This window comes from Phocoena sinus, chromosome 8 (assembly GCF_008692025.1).
Source record: "Phocoena sinus isolate mPhoSin1 chromosome 8, mPhoSin1.pri, whole genome shotgun sequence".
Lineage (NCBI taxonomy): Eukaryota > Metazoa > Chordata > Mammalia > Artiodactyla > Phocoenidae > Phocoena > Phocoena sinus.
The window spans coordinates 8,461,472-8,473,591 of record NC_045770.1 but is presented as its reverse complement, the minus strand read 5'-3'; the positions used below and the strand labels follow the sequence as shown (position 1 = coordinate 8,473,591).

The following is a 12,120-nucleotide window of genomic DNA, read 5'->3' as shown; positions in this document are numbered from 1 at the left end:
GGCCCCCTCAGCCACCACCAGCCCGTGCACACTGCCTTCCTCGGCTCCTGAGCTCTGGAAAATGGCAGTTTTAGCTCCTTTTGAAGATAATGTCAGTGACAAATTACTTTTTCTTGGATATCATTGTGGGGTTGAGTGTTGCATTAGGGTTTTGGTTTTTTCTTTCCCTCCTAGCTGCCATATAAGAAAGGTTTCCAACGTTAAAAACAATCTTTTGACGTGGGAAATTTCTCGGTGGTAAATCATTCCTCGTGTGTCCTCCATTTGTGTCTTGGCTGTGTTCCCTCCAGTGCCCTGGTGTCTGGTGACAGAGGGCTGGGGCCCCTGGACAGGGCGGAGCAGCCCCCGGCCACAGACAAATGCCGGAGGCCCTGGACAGGCCTGCTGTGCCCTCCACGCTCCCAAAGAAAGTGCAAAAACGGCAGGTTTCCCCAGAGGCCCGGGTGCCCAGCGATGGCTCAAGGAGTTCTCCGCATCCCAGCTGTGGAGCCTCAGCTCTGAGAAGTCAGATTCCCCCACTCCTCTCGGGGATGGTCCCACATGGACCCTCAGCCCCCGAAGCCCAGCTGGAGGGAGGAAGGAGCGCATGTGCGGGTGAGGGGGCGTGTGAAGAAAAGGGCGAGCTTCCGGAGATGGGCACAGCGTCTCCCCCAGCATCAGGTTACCAGACTCTTCTGTGCCTGAGCGAGCAGGGAAGGAAACTTAAGCCCCTGATGAAAAGGCCTCCTGTTTTCTTGCAGGAGCAGCCCCCAGAGGGCAATGGGGCAGTGGCCTAGTGGCCTGTGGTGACCCCAGAGGGGAGGAGGGGGAGGGGCAAGGGCCATCTGGGTCCTCAGAAAATTGTTCCCGTGGCCTCTAGCCCCTGCTCCACAGTCCAGCAGGCTGCAGACTGAAAAATCTCTTCTCAGCCTGGACGGTGGTTGTTTCTGGGTGCAGACTACTCTTAGCCATCTCTCTTTACCCCCAGGTAGGGCAGCTATCGAGCTGTTGCAAGTATTTCTAGGGACAGAGACTCTAAAACGACCCTACCTCCCATTGATTGGACAGTGAACAAAAGAATGCAGACTAAAGAGTCCTCTTTTTACCCCAGATCCTCCTCATTGAGTTTCCTGTGCTTTGCCTTCGCGATGACTTTCTCATCCGTGGAAGGAGGTACCAAAAGACCCAAACTCAAGGTGGAAGGGAACCAGTTGCCCCTAAAAGGGGAGAAAATCTGCCTCCAGACTCTGCCCCCAGGCTCCCCCTTCTGGAGGCTTCTGGCACTGCAGCCCCTCAGAAGTTCGCTTTTTCTGGCCAAGGAGCATCTAAGATTGGTGCTCCCTGGAAGGGATCCTGCCTCAGTACCTGTAGGCCTCATCCAAAGTTACCTCATCTGCCAGAGTCACAGGAAAGGCTGAGCCTAGCACACTCCTGAAATGCCCCTTTTTCCTTTATTCCCTCTGGGTCCAAAAGAGAGAGATTCCACATCCAATTTAATATCTCAGAAGTCTTCATTCTCAAGTTCTTTCTGATGTCTCAAGAGGAATATATACTCTTCCCTCCCCCCCAAACCCTCTTCACTCCGCTCTTTCCTTCCTTGGGTGTTTTCCACCTCCCAGACAAGACCCAGCCATGAAAATAGGCAATGGTTCCCCGCCTGTGGAGTTTGGCTTCCCCAGGGCTCCCTTCCGAGCCTCTTTGCAGAAGTAAAGCCTGGATCTCGGTGCCTAGTGTGTGTAAGACGGGGTGACCCTGGGTGCTTCTGCTGCATGGACGTCCTGGCAGCCGATCTTCTGAAGTGGGGCCAGGGTGGGCGAGGTAGGGGCAGCGGTGAGGCAAAGAGGAATTACCTGCAGTCTGAACGTTTCAGCACAGGAAAAGGCATCCCCCGCCCCGTGCCTTCTCCACGGGAACCTCTGTTCACTCCTTCTTTCCCGCTGGACCATCACCTCCCTCCCTGGGGGGAAGGCCTTGCCTCCTCTCATCTGTCTCCCCACCCCAGCACAGTTCTTTGCATGTAGTTGACACCTGATAAACATTCGTTGAATGAATGTCTGGATTTCCAGTGCTTTCACATATGCACTTCAGGTCAAAGCACACCTGGTACTTCGGAGACTCGGGTCAGCCAGAGCTGATCTGTCCACCTCTTCCTGAAAAAGAACAAACACAACAAGACACACACACACACACACACGCACACACACACACACTCCACATAGGGTCCTGGAGACCCTCCCTTTGACTCCCTCGAACTCCCACAGAATTCAGGTATGTGAACATTTTGGAAGACCCTGGGGAGGGTGTGGTGGGAGGACATTAGGTGGGAAGAGGACTGAGCCCCAAGGTCCCCAGGGAGAGGAAGGAAGGAGAGGGACGGTCTGACTGTCATACTCTCAAAGGTTGCCCGCTCATCAGCACCCTTCTGTATCAGGCAATTAGCCGCGGTTTCCAGCTCTAAATATTTCAGGGCATCTCCTGCAGCTAAACAGCTCTTTCAGCATTCTGTTTCCTTGGGTGGTACTGCCAGGCTGTCTCCACTTACGCAGCACTTTGTGATTCAAGAAGAGACCTTGAGGCCAATGGGGGCAGCTCGCTTACGGGTGATGGGGTGGGGTGGGGGTTGGTACAGTAGAGCCGACAGAACGGGGAGTCTGGAGAGCTTGGGTCCATCCCGGCTTCCCCGGCACTCCCCTCCCCCTCAAACACACACTCTTCTCTTGGCCTCTGTCTCCGCCTCTGTAAGAGGACCATTTGCTTCGGGCGGCTCTTCTGGCCTCACGTGTGGTTGAACTCAGGGTTGAACCAAGGCCAAGGAAAGTCTTCTAAGAGAATGTGCAGGCACGTCTGTGTGGCCGTGGTCCCTGTTCCCGGCCTCCTTCCCTTCCCGGAACAGCTCCCGGTGGTCGCCCTAGGGTACTTGCTCCACCCTCCAGTCTGAGGAGGAACCAGCGCCCCCCACGTCCCTCTCCACCACTAGGGGGCGTCGTGAGCACACCTGGGGGGTTAGTGTGGTGCTGGCAGACCCTGGGGACAGGGAAGGGGGATCTGGAACCGTGAGGGCTGAGGCTTCCGCCCCGAGGGTGCAGGTGGCAGCTCCGGGAGGCCTGGGGAAGGGAAAGCACCCTTGACCGTGGGGTGCCCTCATGGCCGCCAACCCCCTGAGCTGCCACCAGCCAAGTCCCGCCCCCCGCCCAGGCCAGAGCTGGTACCGAACAAAGCAGGGCTGCGGGTGCACAGGTTGTTTTACATGTGATGTGAATAGTGTTTCTTGCAAGTCAGCGTAGCGCAGCAAGCCTCACCCCACCCAGGCTTCCCCCCTTAACTCTCGTTCGTCCCCCGCGAAGGGCTTCCAGCCCTTGCTGTATCCAGTCAATCCTGGTGGCCCAGCCTGGAAGCATGTCCAGCCGCTGGTCCCTGGGGCTCCCTGTGCTCAGCTATTAACGGTGCGGCCCCGTTTCTCCCGCCACAGATCCTCCATGTGAATCCATCCCATGATGCAACATGCCTCCCCAGTCCCCGCTCTGACGATGATGGCCACGCAGAATGTCCCTCCCCCTCCCTACCAGGACAGCCCACAGGTGAGTGTGACTGACCGCCGGGAGGGGTGTGGTGGCCTTCCCGGGGGCGGAGGGCAGGGCCAGGCCTCCCTCAGCTCTTCCCCTGCCCGGCCTGGGGCGCCTCTCTGAGAGAGCCCGGCAAAGCCAGACCCCTGAAGGGAGTCACGCCCTTGGCAAAGCCCTGGGTTCAGATCCCACCTGAGGAGCTGTCACCGGCATGGAGGACCGTGGCACCCCAGGGTGCTGCACCTAGTCATGGTCCTGTGCCACACACTCCCACCCCTGCTCACTGCTCAGAGCAGACGTCAGACGGACACACTGAACCCCTCACTCGGGGAGACCCAGGTACGGCTAAGTCAAATGCGCCTCTGAGTGTTTGGGGAGACTCTTGATCAGAGGTTTCCTCTGACAGATCGCCCTAGTCACTTGTCTCTGCCTGCCTATTGGAGGAATCTCCCTTCTCTTCAGGACTCTGTCAGCTTCTATCCAGAAAAAGGCCAGGACTGTTTCTCTACACTCTCCCATCCTTTCCCCGGGTTCCCAGTTTCCATCCCTCAGCTCAGACACGGCAGACCCCGCCCAGGTTCTTCCGAGACTCCCAGGCTGGCTGCACCTCCTGCAGGCCACCCTGTCTTCCTGTTCTCTCCTCTCCTCCTCTGGAAGCCTGGCCCAGCTTCTGTGGGCTGCTCTCTGGAAGTCCTTGAGACCAGTCACTTCTGAACTTTGCTTCCGCGTGTGCGCCTTCCCTCCACGCTTGGTTCTTTGAGACTCAGAGTTCATCGTGAGTCTGTGCGTTCACAGAAGCCTCCACCTCCGCACTTCCCTGTTTTCTCTATTATTAATTGAGTACGTATAATGTGAAATGCACCCAGCTAGAGTATTCCTTCATTCATTTCACAAATGTGCAGTGAGCGCCTACTGTGTACCAGGCCGTCATTCTCATTCTTTCTCCATCGCTGGTCTTTGCCCAGCTCTGCTATCCATCACTCATTCGGCTTTCAGACACAGCCCTTCCCCTGACCACAGGGAAGCTCTGTGCCATATGGAAGGGACACGAAGACGCAGACCCAGGGTGCATCACTTTAGGTCCTGTGGCCCCGACACCCGCAGCCTGGTGTGAGCCTACGGTGCTGCCCTATCCATGCTGTTATCCGCCCATGAAATGACCACTCTACAGGGTGCCCAGCACGCGGACCCCCACTGACTCCTACCCCCGTGTAAGTGCAGAAGCACTGACCTTTGAGCGCACGTCCTTTTGTCCCACCCCCGACCCCGCTCCCAGGTGTCAACTCCGTGCTCCTTCCTGGGCTCTCCCCACCCTGACCTCAGCTTCAGCAGACCCTGTGTTCACGTCAGTAGCTCTCCACAAGCGACTGTGGGTGGGACTTGGCATTTGTACAGTTCCTCTGTTTGAAAGCTTCCAGGTGTGCAGCTATGTCAGGGCCTTTCCCTCTGTAGTCAGAACCAAGTTGGCCTGGACCAGTGGAGACCTAGGAACGTAAGGGCCATAATGGGGAACAAGCACCATCCTTCCTCAGTAGACCAGACCCATCTGCTGTCTGCTTAGGCAGTGCTGGGGAACCTGGGGTATTGATGAAGAGGCAGGAACATCAGCTCCAGTTCTTTTGTAGCTGGATGCTGGTCTCCGAGCTCCACAGTGGGACTGGGGTATGGCAACCGGGACACTGCCTGTGTTTAGCAGGTGGTAGGTGCCGAGGCCCACACTCCCATCCCCAAGGCTCAGGGACAGACCAGGGTAGGGCCAAGAGGCCAGAGAGCACTGGATTGGCATAGCTGGCGGCGGCGGCCTCTCTGCCTCCGGCCCCACCCCCTGTTTTGCCTTCCTGGGAGAAGTTTGGGTTTGGTGGGCATTAGCAGGAGAGCTGCAGCGAGGGCCTGCAGCTGACCCGGGTGCAGTGAAGTGGAGAAACCTAATTGAACTCTCAGCATACAGCTGAGGAGTCATCCATCCCAGCTGCCGAGGGAGGTGGGGAGGTGAGATTGCAGCCCTAAGGTGCTCAGCCCCCCGGACGCCACCACTGAGGTGCTCTAGCCTTTTGGGGGAGGAAGGAAGGTTCCAGTCCCCCATCCAAGGCCTCAGAGCAGAAGCCCAACGCACAGGGGCTGTCCCAAGGCTCTCTTCTCTGAGGAGCCACCAGAACCTCACCATCGAAAATACTCACGTATACAGCCAAGGAATAATTTGTTCCGGGGAAGCCACACATCTCCCTGTAACCCCAGCGGTCCAGGAATGAAGTCTCAGTGTCCATGGTAAAGTGACCAGGCCAAGGCCTGGGGTCTTTATGGCCTCGGCTAGGCCGCTAGGCTATGGCTAGATTCCCATGGGCCTTCCCTGAGTCAAACTGGTTCCCAAGGAAACTGACCAGGATGGGGGATCATGGGGAGAACTTAGGGCATGGACGGAATGGCCGGGATGGAGGACGTGGGTGAGGTCTGCAGGACGAAGTCTTCTGACTCACGGGGAAGGGCTGTTCTCTCCAGGGTGCTAGACTTGGAGGCCAGCTGGCTTTCGGGGCGCCCTTCTCTCCACTCTTCGGGGCTTCTAGGAGTGGCTGCCACATGGGAATGTCTTCCATGCGTTTTCTGCTGGGGAACTTGTTCTTCCTCCTGCCTTCTTCCCTTTATGCTGTCAGAGGCTGAGCCCCGCTTCTCAGGCGAAGCTCATCGTCCTGTCGAATCAGCCGCTCTTTGACACTCAGTGTTCTCAGGAAAGCCGGGCCCTGTAGGAGTGTGGGCCAGGCACACAGGGGAATCACTTCCTAAACGGGGCTCTCTGGAGGGGATCCCCCGCTTCCTGTTCATTCCTTCAGGTCTAACCTCATTACTTTTGGACCCAGTATGACTTGCTTTCTCAAGGCCTGGACTGCTGAGCACATCTCTTTTTTTTTTTTTTTTTTTGCGGTACGCGGGCCTCTCACCGTTGTGGCCTCTCCCGTTGTGGAGCACAGGCTCTGGACGCGCAGGCTCAGCGGCCATGGCTCACGGGCCCAGCCGCTCCGCGGCGTGTGGGATCTTCCCGGGCCGGGGCACAAACCCGTGTCCCCTGCATCGGCAGGCGGACTCCCAACCACTGCGCCACCAGGGAAGCCCCTGAGCACATCTCTTTATCACCTCCTCAGAAACCCAGTTTATGCCACAGGTAGAAATGGACAGTCTCTGCTACAAAGTCCCCAAAATGAAAAAGGAAGGGAGAAGCAGGGCCCTTCCTCTGAGACCCATGCAGTCGTTTTAATAATGTTCCCGTTGTGCTAAGGGCTAGCAATACCGAGCATAATCTATTCAAAAGCACAGGAGAATCTCACTTTGGAAAATTAGGAATCTGCATTAAAAAATTCCCAAGCCCCGGACCTTCTTTATAATAAATTAGAATTTTTTTTCAAGGCAAGTTCTTAACTTGGCAATTTCATTTTTGAAGTTTGGGGAATAAAGTTATTAAAAATGAGGGAGGCTTTTTCTTCTTCCCATTTTAGTCCAGAAGCATTAATGGTTATGGCCCCATGCTGTTTGGGCACAAGCCAAGTGGTATGACAGCTAAGCAGCTTCTGGCCCCTCAGTTCTGTTCCAGTCCGTCCTGGGGACACTCCATGATTACTTGTAAGGATGTCGCTCTGTGTTTATTGTACACTAAAGGCAGATCGTAAGTTTAGAAAATACAAAAGCAACAACCCACTGGAACCCTTCCTGTGGCCTGCTTCCTCCTTCTGGTGGCTCCCTGTCAGAGTCACAGCGCCCTCTGCTGTCCACCTCCTGTACCTCAATTCCGGCATGATGCACCTGAGTCCTTGATCCAGACCCTCACTTTATGCCCCAAGAGGCAGAGCAAGCCATGGGGACTGTGGGAATTCTACGATGATAGTTTAATGAAAACATTGTCTCCAGGGAGACCTGGATATGAGCTAGGCATGTGGTCCCTCCATTCAGGGCCTTCCGTTCCTTTGCATCTCTAGCCTGGCCATCTGTCACCTGGATTTTCCCAATCCCTCCTCTCACCACCCCAGCACCTCCCCTGATCCTGATGGGATCCTCTGCTATTGTCCCCCTCTCCCGGCAAGTGCCACTGCAGTCTCCCTCCCAGAATTTTCGTGGTAACACCACCACCCTCTCACGTCATCCATGCACTCTCTCCACCTCTGAAATGTCATTCAGGTTCTCCCATTTCTTGTAACACTCCATGGGCAACACCACCCACCAAGCAGAGTTCTCCCTCTGTAGCTCCACCAGCAATTTTAGGAAACTGTTAGGTTTACTGGAGGAGGCAGCGGCTTCCCTACCCTCACCTTAAACACCCCCCTCCATACAACACGCACAAACTCCTGCTATCAGTAACCTCCCCCCACTCTTCCACAAACACAGACACATACCTGCTGTTCCACAGATACCTTTGCCCTTGGCTTATAGGCAAGACAAACATTTTATCTGGTCTATAGGTGTATGTATTCAGTGCTCCTCTGTCTGCGTGTCCCCAGCATGTGGGCCGCGTGAGCATTTGACTAGAAAGCAGAAACCCTAGTGGGATCCAGCCTGAGCCACTAGGCACAGCCCCCTATGAATGTGGGCACTCAGTTCGCAGTTTGGATTAGGAACCGACTGCTACGCAAGTAGCTGGGTGCTTATGTAGCATGATGTAACGATGGGTGATATTAAACGGGTTCTGGTAATTCACCAAGGATGCAGCCTCGTTATTGACCAGAGGGAGGCAAGAAAGGCAAAACTCTCAGTCCAGGACCAGTATGGGAAGCTCATTTCAGAAGGAAGTCAAGCACTTGCTTGGGACCCTCTGTCCCCCAGCATCCTTCTGCAACCCTCAGAGCCGGGAGAACGGTGTTCAGGAGCGCAGGACGCTGTGCTTGGAGATACCCATCTTGTACCAGGAAGGCTAAGGCTGGGCCAGCCATGTCGGGGGAGGTCAGACCCGTCTCTCTTGCCCTCTGAGTGTACCTTTTTTCCCTCCCTGTCCCGGCATCATTCCCCCTCTGCACGGAGCCAGGGGAGCAGACATCTGGGGAAGCTGGATGGGCTTTGATCAGTTATTAGGATCCCCATGCTGGTTTCATTAACCGGAGGGGGAGAGGGAGGGGAGGGGGCTGGGGCCCCTGGCTGTGAATCCCGCCCCCCTTTCCAGGCCATGCAGCTGGGCCGGGCAGAAGCGGGTTCAGATGTTTTCACACTTTACATTCCTCTCATCCCTTTAAGGACTGGAGCCCCCTGCCTCGCAGGGCCTCCTGTTCAGCTGCTGGTGAGACACATTGGCTCTGCAGCAACAGAGTTAATTCCACAGCTTTGAGAGTCCCCCTAAGCCTTTTCTGTGGCTGTGATTGACGGCTCCCTCTGCCCCTGGGGCCAACACCCCAGGGACGCTATGGGTGACCTGCCTTCCCTCACTTTGGCTCATCAAAACGGACTCTTCTCTTTCTTTTTTATTTTCTGCTGGGCCTTTCTTCTCTCTGTGCACAGTGACCTCTCTCTCTGGCCTGCTTGGGCCACCCATGTTTTTAAACTGGACGTGTCCCTCAACTCCAGCTCACTCCAGACCTGGATTCTTCAGCGTGGCAAAGGCAAAAATAGCCTTTGGGTCTGACTGTGGGGCCTTATGCCTCATTTAGGAGACAGTGGGCTAGGAACAGGACTTTGCTGGAAGAAACAGTCTCTCTCATGGCCTTGTTTAGGGTTTTTATTTGATGAACTTCCTACCTGAATTCTTATATTTACCCAAAAAACACAGACCTTTTGTCTATCCTCTTGCTTCCAAGCAGAATGAGTGCTTTAAACAGCTACAAAAATAGTTAATGGCCCGAGTAGACAAAGCTTAAAATAAATCAGGAACAGGTGATCCCTCAGCAGCGGGCCTAAGGAGCTGGAACCTGCTTTGCCCCCCTTTCCGGTTGATCTCCTAGGAGCTCCGGTGCCTGCGTAGCCCGGCAGGAGGGGGATGGGTGAGCACGGCCCTCGTTGCGTGTTGTCTTTGGAGTCTGTGGTCTGGAGGAGGAAGCGTGGGCTGAGTCAACTCAGTGCGGTAGAAATTCGGGAACCCACTGCACTGCTGATGAATTATACAAATTTGGACAAGTAATTACAGCACTATTTCTTTCATTCACTCAGCCGTTTCATAAACATCAGGTGCTTTCTGTGGGTCTTGCAGACCCTGTGCCACGTGCCGGGGACACAGAATTAATAGCTCGCGCCCTAATGGAGCTTATTTGGGGCCATTCTGCATCGGTAAAGTGGGAATAACTTCTGCCCTCCCTGCCTCACCGGGTTGTTGCGAGTGTGGGTGTGAAAAGTCCAATGGTGTTTTCCAGCTTTCTTTCACCCATGACCCTGACATTGATTTTTTCACTCTCTTCTTTACGTCTCCAGTAGCCAAGATTGGATTGAACTTTAATTACTCTCCTTTGTATTGGGAACACAATAGGCGTATCAAGTATGTGTTTCTAGCTGTAAACACACTCCCTTACACACATACACAAACATACTGGAACTCACTGGTGTGGGACTATTATACAAGCGAGGGGTCCTCCAGAGATGGATGGGAAAGACCGTGCCCGGGAAAGTGCACGAAGCTGGGAGGTGAAAGTCCACAGCCTTCGTCCCTTTAGCCACGGGTCAGCAACCCACAGAAGTGCAGGCAGGGCGGCAAACACTTTCAAGCCTCATTTTGTAAACCACTGCCTACAAACCCTTTTAAGTTAATCGATTGCTTAGGACCCCCATTTTACACCACGAAGTAACTTTCCTGTGGTTTGTTCTATCTGGTCGGTCCCGGGATGAGAATGTAGGTGACCCAGGCCTGCTGTTCCAGGAGGCTGTTTCAGCGCAATCGGGCTGCCCTTCTCTGCCTCCGGCCCTTCCTGTCCCTGGGCTGACTGGGTTGGGGGGTATTTGGAGGAGCCATGGTTGACTCCTCTCCATTCTGGATCCCTGAGCCTTTTAACACACCACTCTCTCATTTCCTCATCCAGTCGGTCATTCAGTCATTTAACAAACATGCTGGGACCCCATGGGAGCCAGGCATGATGATGGGAGCTGGGAATCCAGTCCACTCAGGGAGACAGACAAATGGGGGCCCGAAGTGTTACGGGGTTTAAGGTTTGACGCACAGGCAGATAAGACGGGGGTCCAGGCTACCTGGGCAGGAGGTGTGGAGGATTGGGAAAGGCTTCCTGGGAGAGCTGCCTTCAGCTGAGTCTTGAAAGAGGGGTAGGTTTGCATGTGATGGGGGGTTGGGGAGGGCAGGGTGGGGAGGCGTGGATAGGTCCTGCTGAGGCAGCCCCAGATGCAAAGGCATAAAGATGTAAAGTATCGGGCGGGTTCAGGCACCCACACGCAGGAGGGTCTGCTGGGGTGCGGGCAAGGGGTGGGGTGCTGTACCGGAGACAAGGCTGAGTCCGTGAGCAGGTCCCAGCTTGGGGCGCCCTGTGGGCTGTGCCCTCCCCCAAAAACCATCCGTTGTGCCCCCCACCTGTTCAGGCCAAACCTGATATTTACTAAATGGCTTCAAGCCCTGACCTCATCCCAGGTCCTTGGACTCTCTCCTGGTTGCGAGGAAACCAGATCTGGCCCTACTGGCTTGCCCTGGCCCTTCAGGGAGCGTCAGCACCCCCCTTCACCCCCCCCCACAGGCCCAGCCCTGTTGGAGCCTCAGCGGCCCCTAGTGGGCTGGGCCTGTGCAGCCCCCCATGTTCTCAGAACACAAGGCTTCCCTGGCCTGGTGGGCCAGCTCTGGGGATGGGCAACCCGCACCCTGCCAGGTCAGAAGAGGGGTGTCCCCTTAGGGGGGGGTGTCTGTGCTGAGTCATGCTGGCAAGGTGCAGACCTAGGTTGCCCAGGGTTTGCAGAAAGGACCTGTGGGAGGTGCATGGATGTACGCGTCGTAAAGAGCAGGGCTGCTGCAGGGGGACAGGTGTGCGCAGGGGGACATGGGAGGTGTAGGTGCCAGGGTGTCTGGGGCCGGGTGTGGACAGGCAGTGGGGTTTGGATTCAGAGGACAGGGCTAGCAAAAAGAAGCATTAAAAATGCTTAGAAACCAAGATTCACTGAGCCTCCGGGGTGCGCAATAATGTGCCCTCACATATGGTCACTGTAGGCCTGGCAAGAGGTATTATTAGCTCCATTTTTACCTGAGAGGGAAACTGAGGCTCAGAGGAACTGAGCTATTAGTCCAAGGTGACATCGCTAGCGATGGGTAACGTCTCCTTCCACGATACCACGGCCCCTCTCCCTATGGCGGGGCCCACGCCTCGCCCACTTCTCCCAATGTGTAGATGAGGACCCTGGATCAGAAAGATCGACCAGCTCTGGGCTGGATGCCCACCCCTCCCAATAAATATGTGGTCGGGGACTGTGACTTCTCTGTTGTGGCCTGAGGCGTTCGGGGTCAAGAGGGTCAGTCTGCAGCTGAAAAGGTATCAATGGATGGGAAGGCCCACCCACTCCACACCAGTCATCCCTGCATCCCGTAGGTGCTGTGGACACTCTGTCTCAGACTCTGGGGCTGCAGCTGGGGCTACAACAGATGTGGTCCCTGCCCTCCAGGATGCCCCAATCTAGTGGGGGGAGAGGCAAG

General features: G+C 55.6%; 1 protein-coding gene across 1 annotated transcript in view; it reads left to right on the top strand.

Annotated features, from left to right (window-relative positions):
• The window catches only part of PKNOX2 (PBX/knotted 1 homeobox 2), a 257,672-nt gene that overhangs the window by 178,318 nt on the left and 67,234 nt on the right, over nucleotides 1-12,120 (top strand). Inside the window, 1 exon segment of the mRNA XM_032641926.1 lies at nucleotides 3,449-3,557. Coding sequence (XP_032497817.1) covers nucleotides 3,471-3,557 — 87 coding nt within the window. The 5' untranslated portion in view covers nucleotides 3,449-3,470.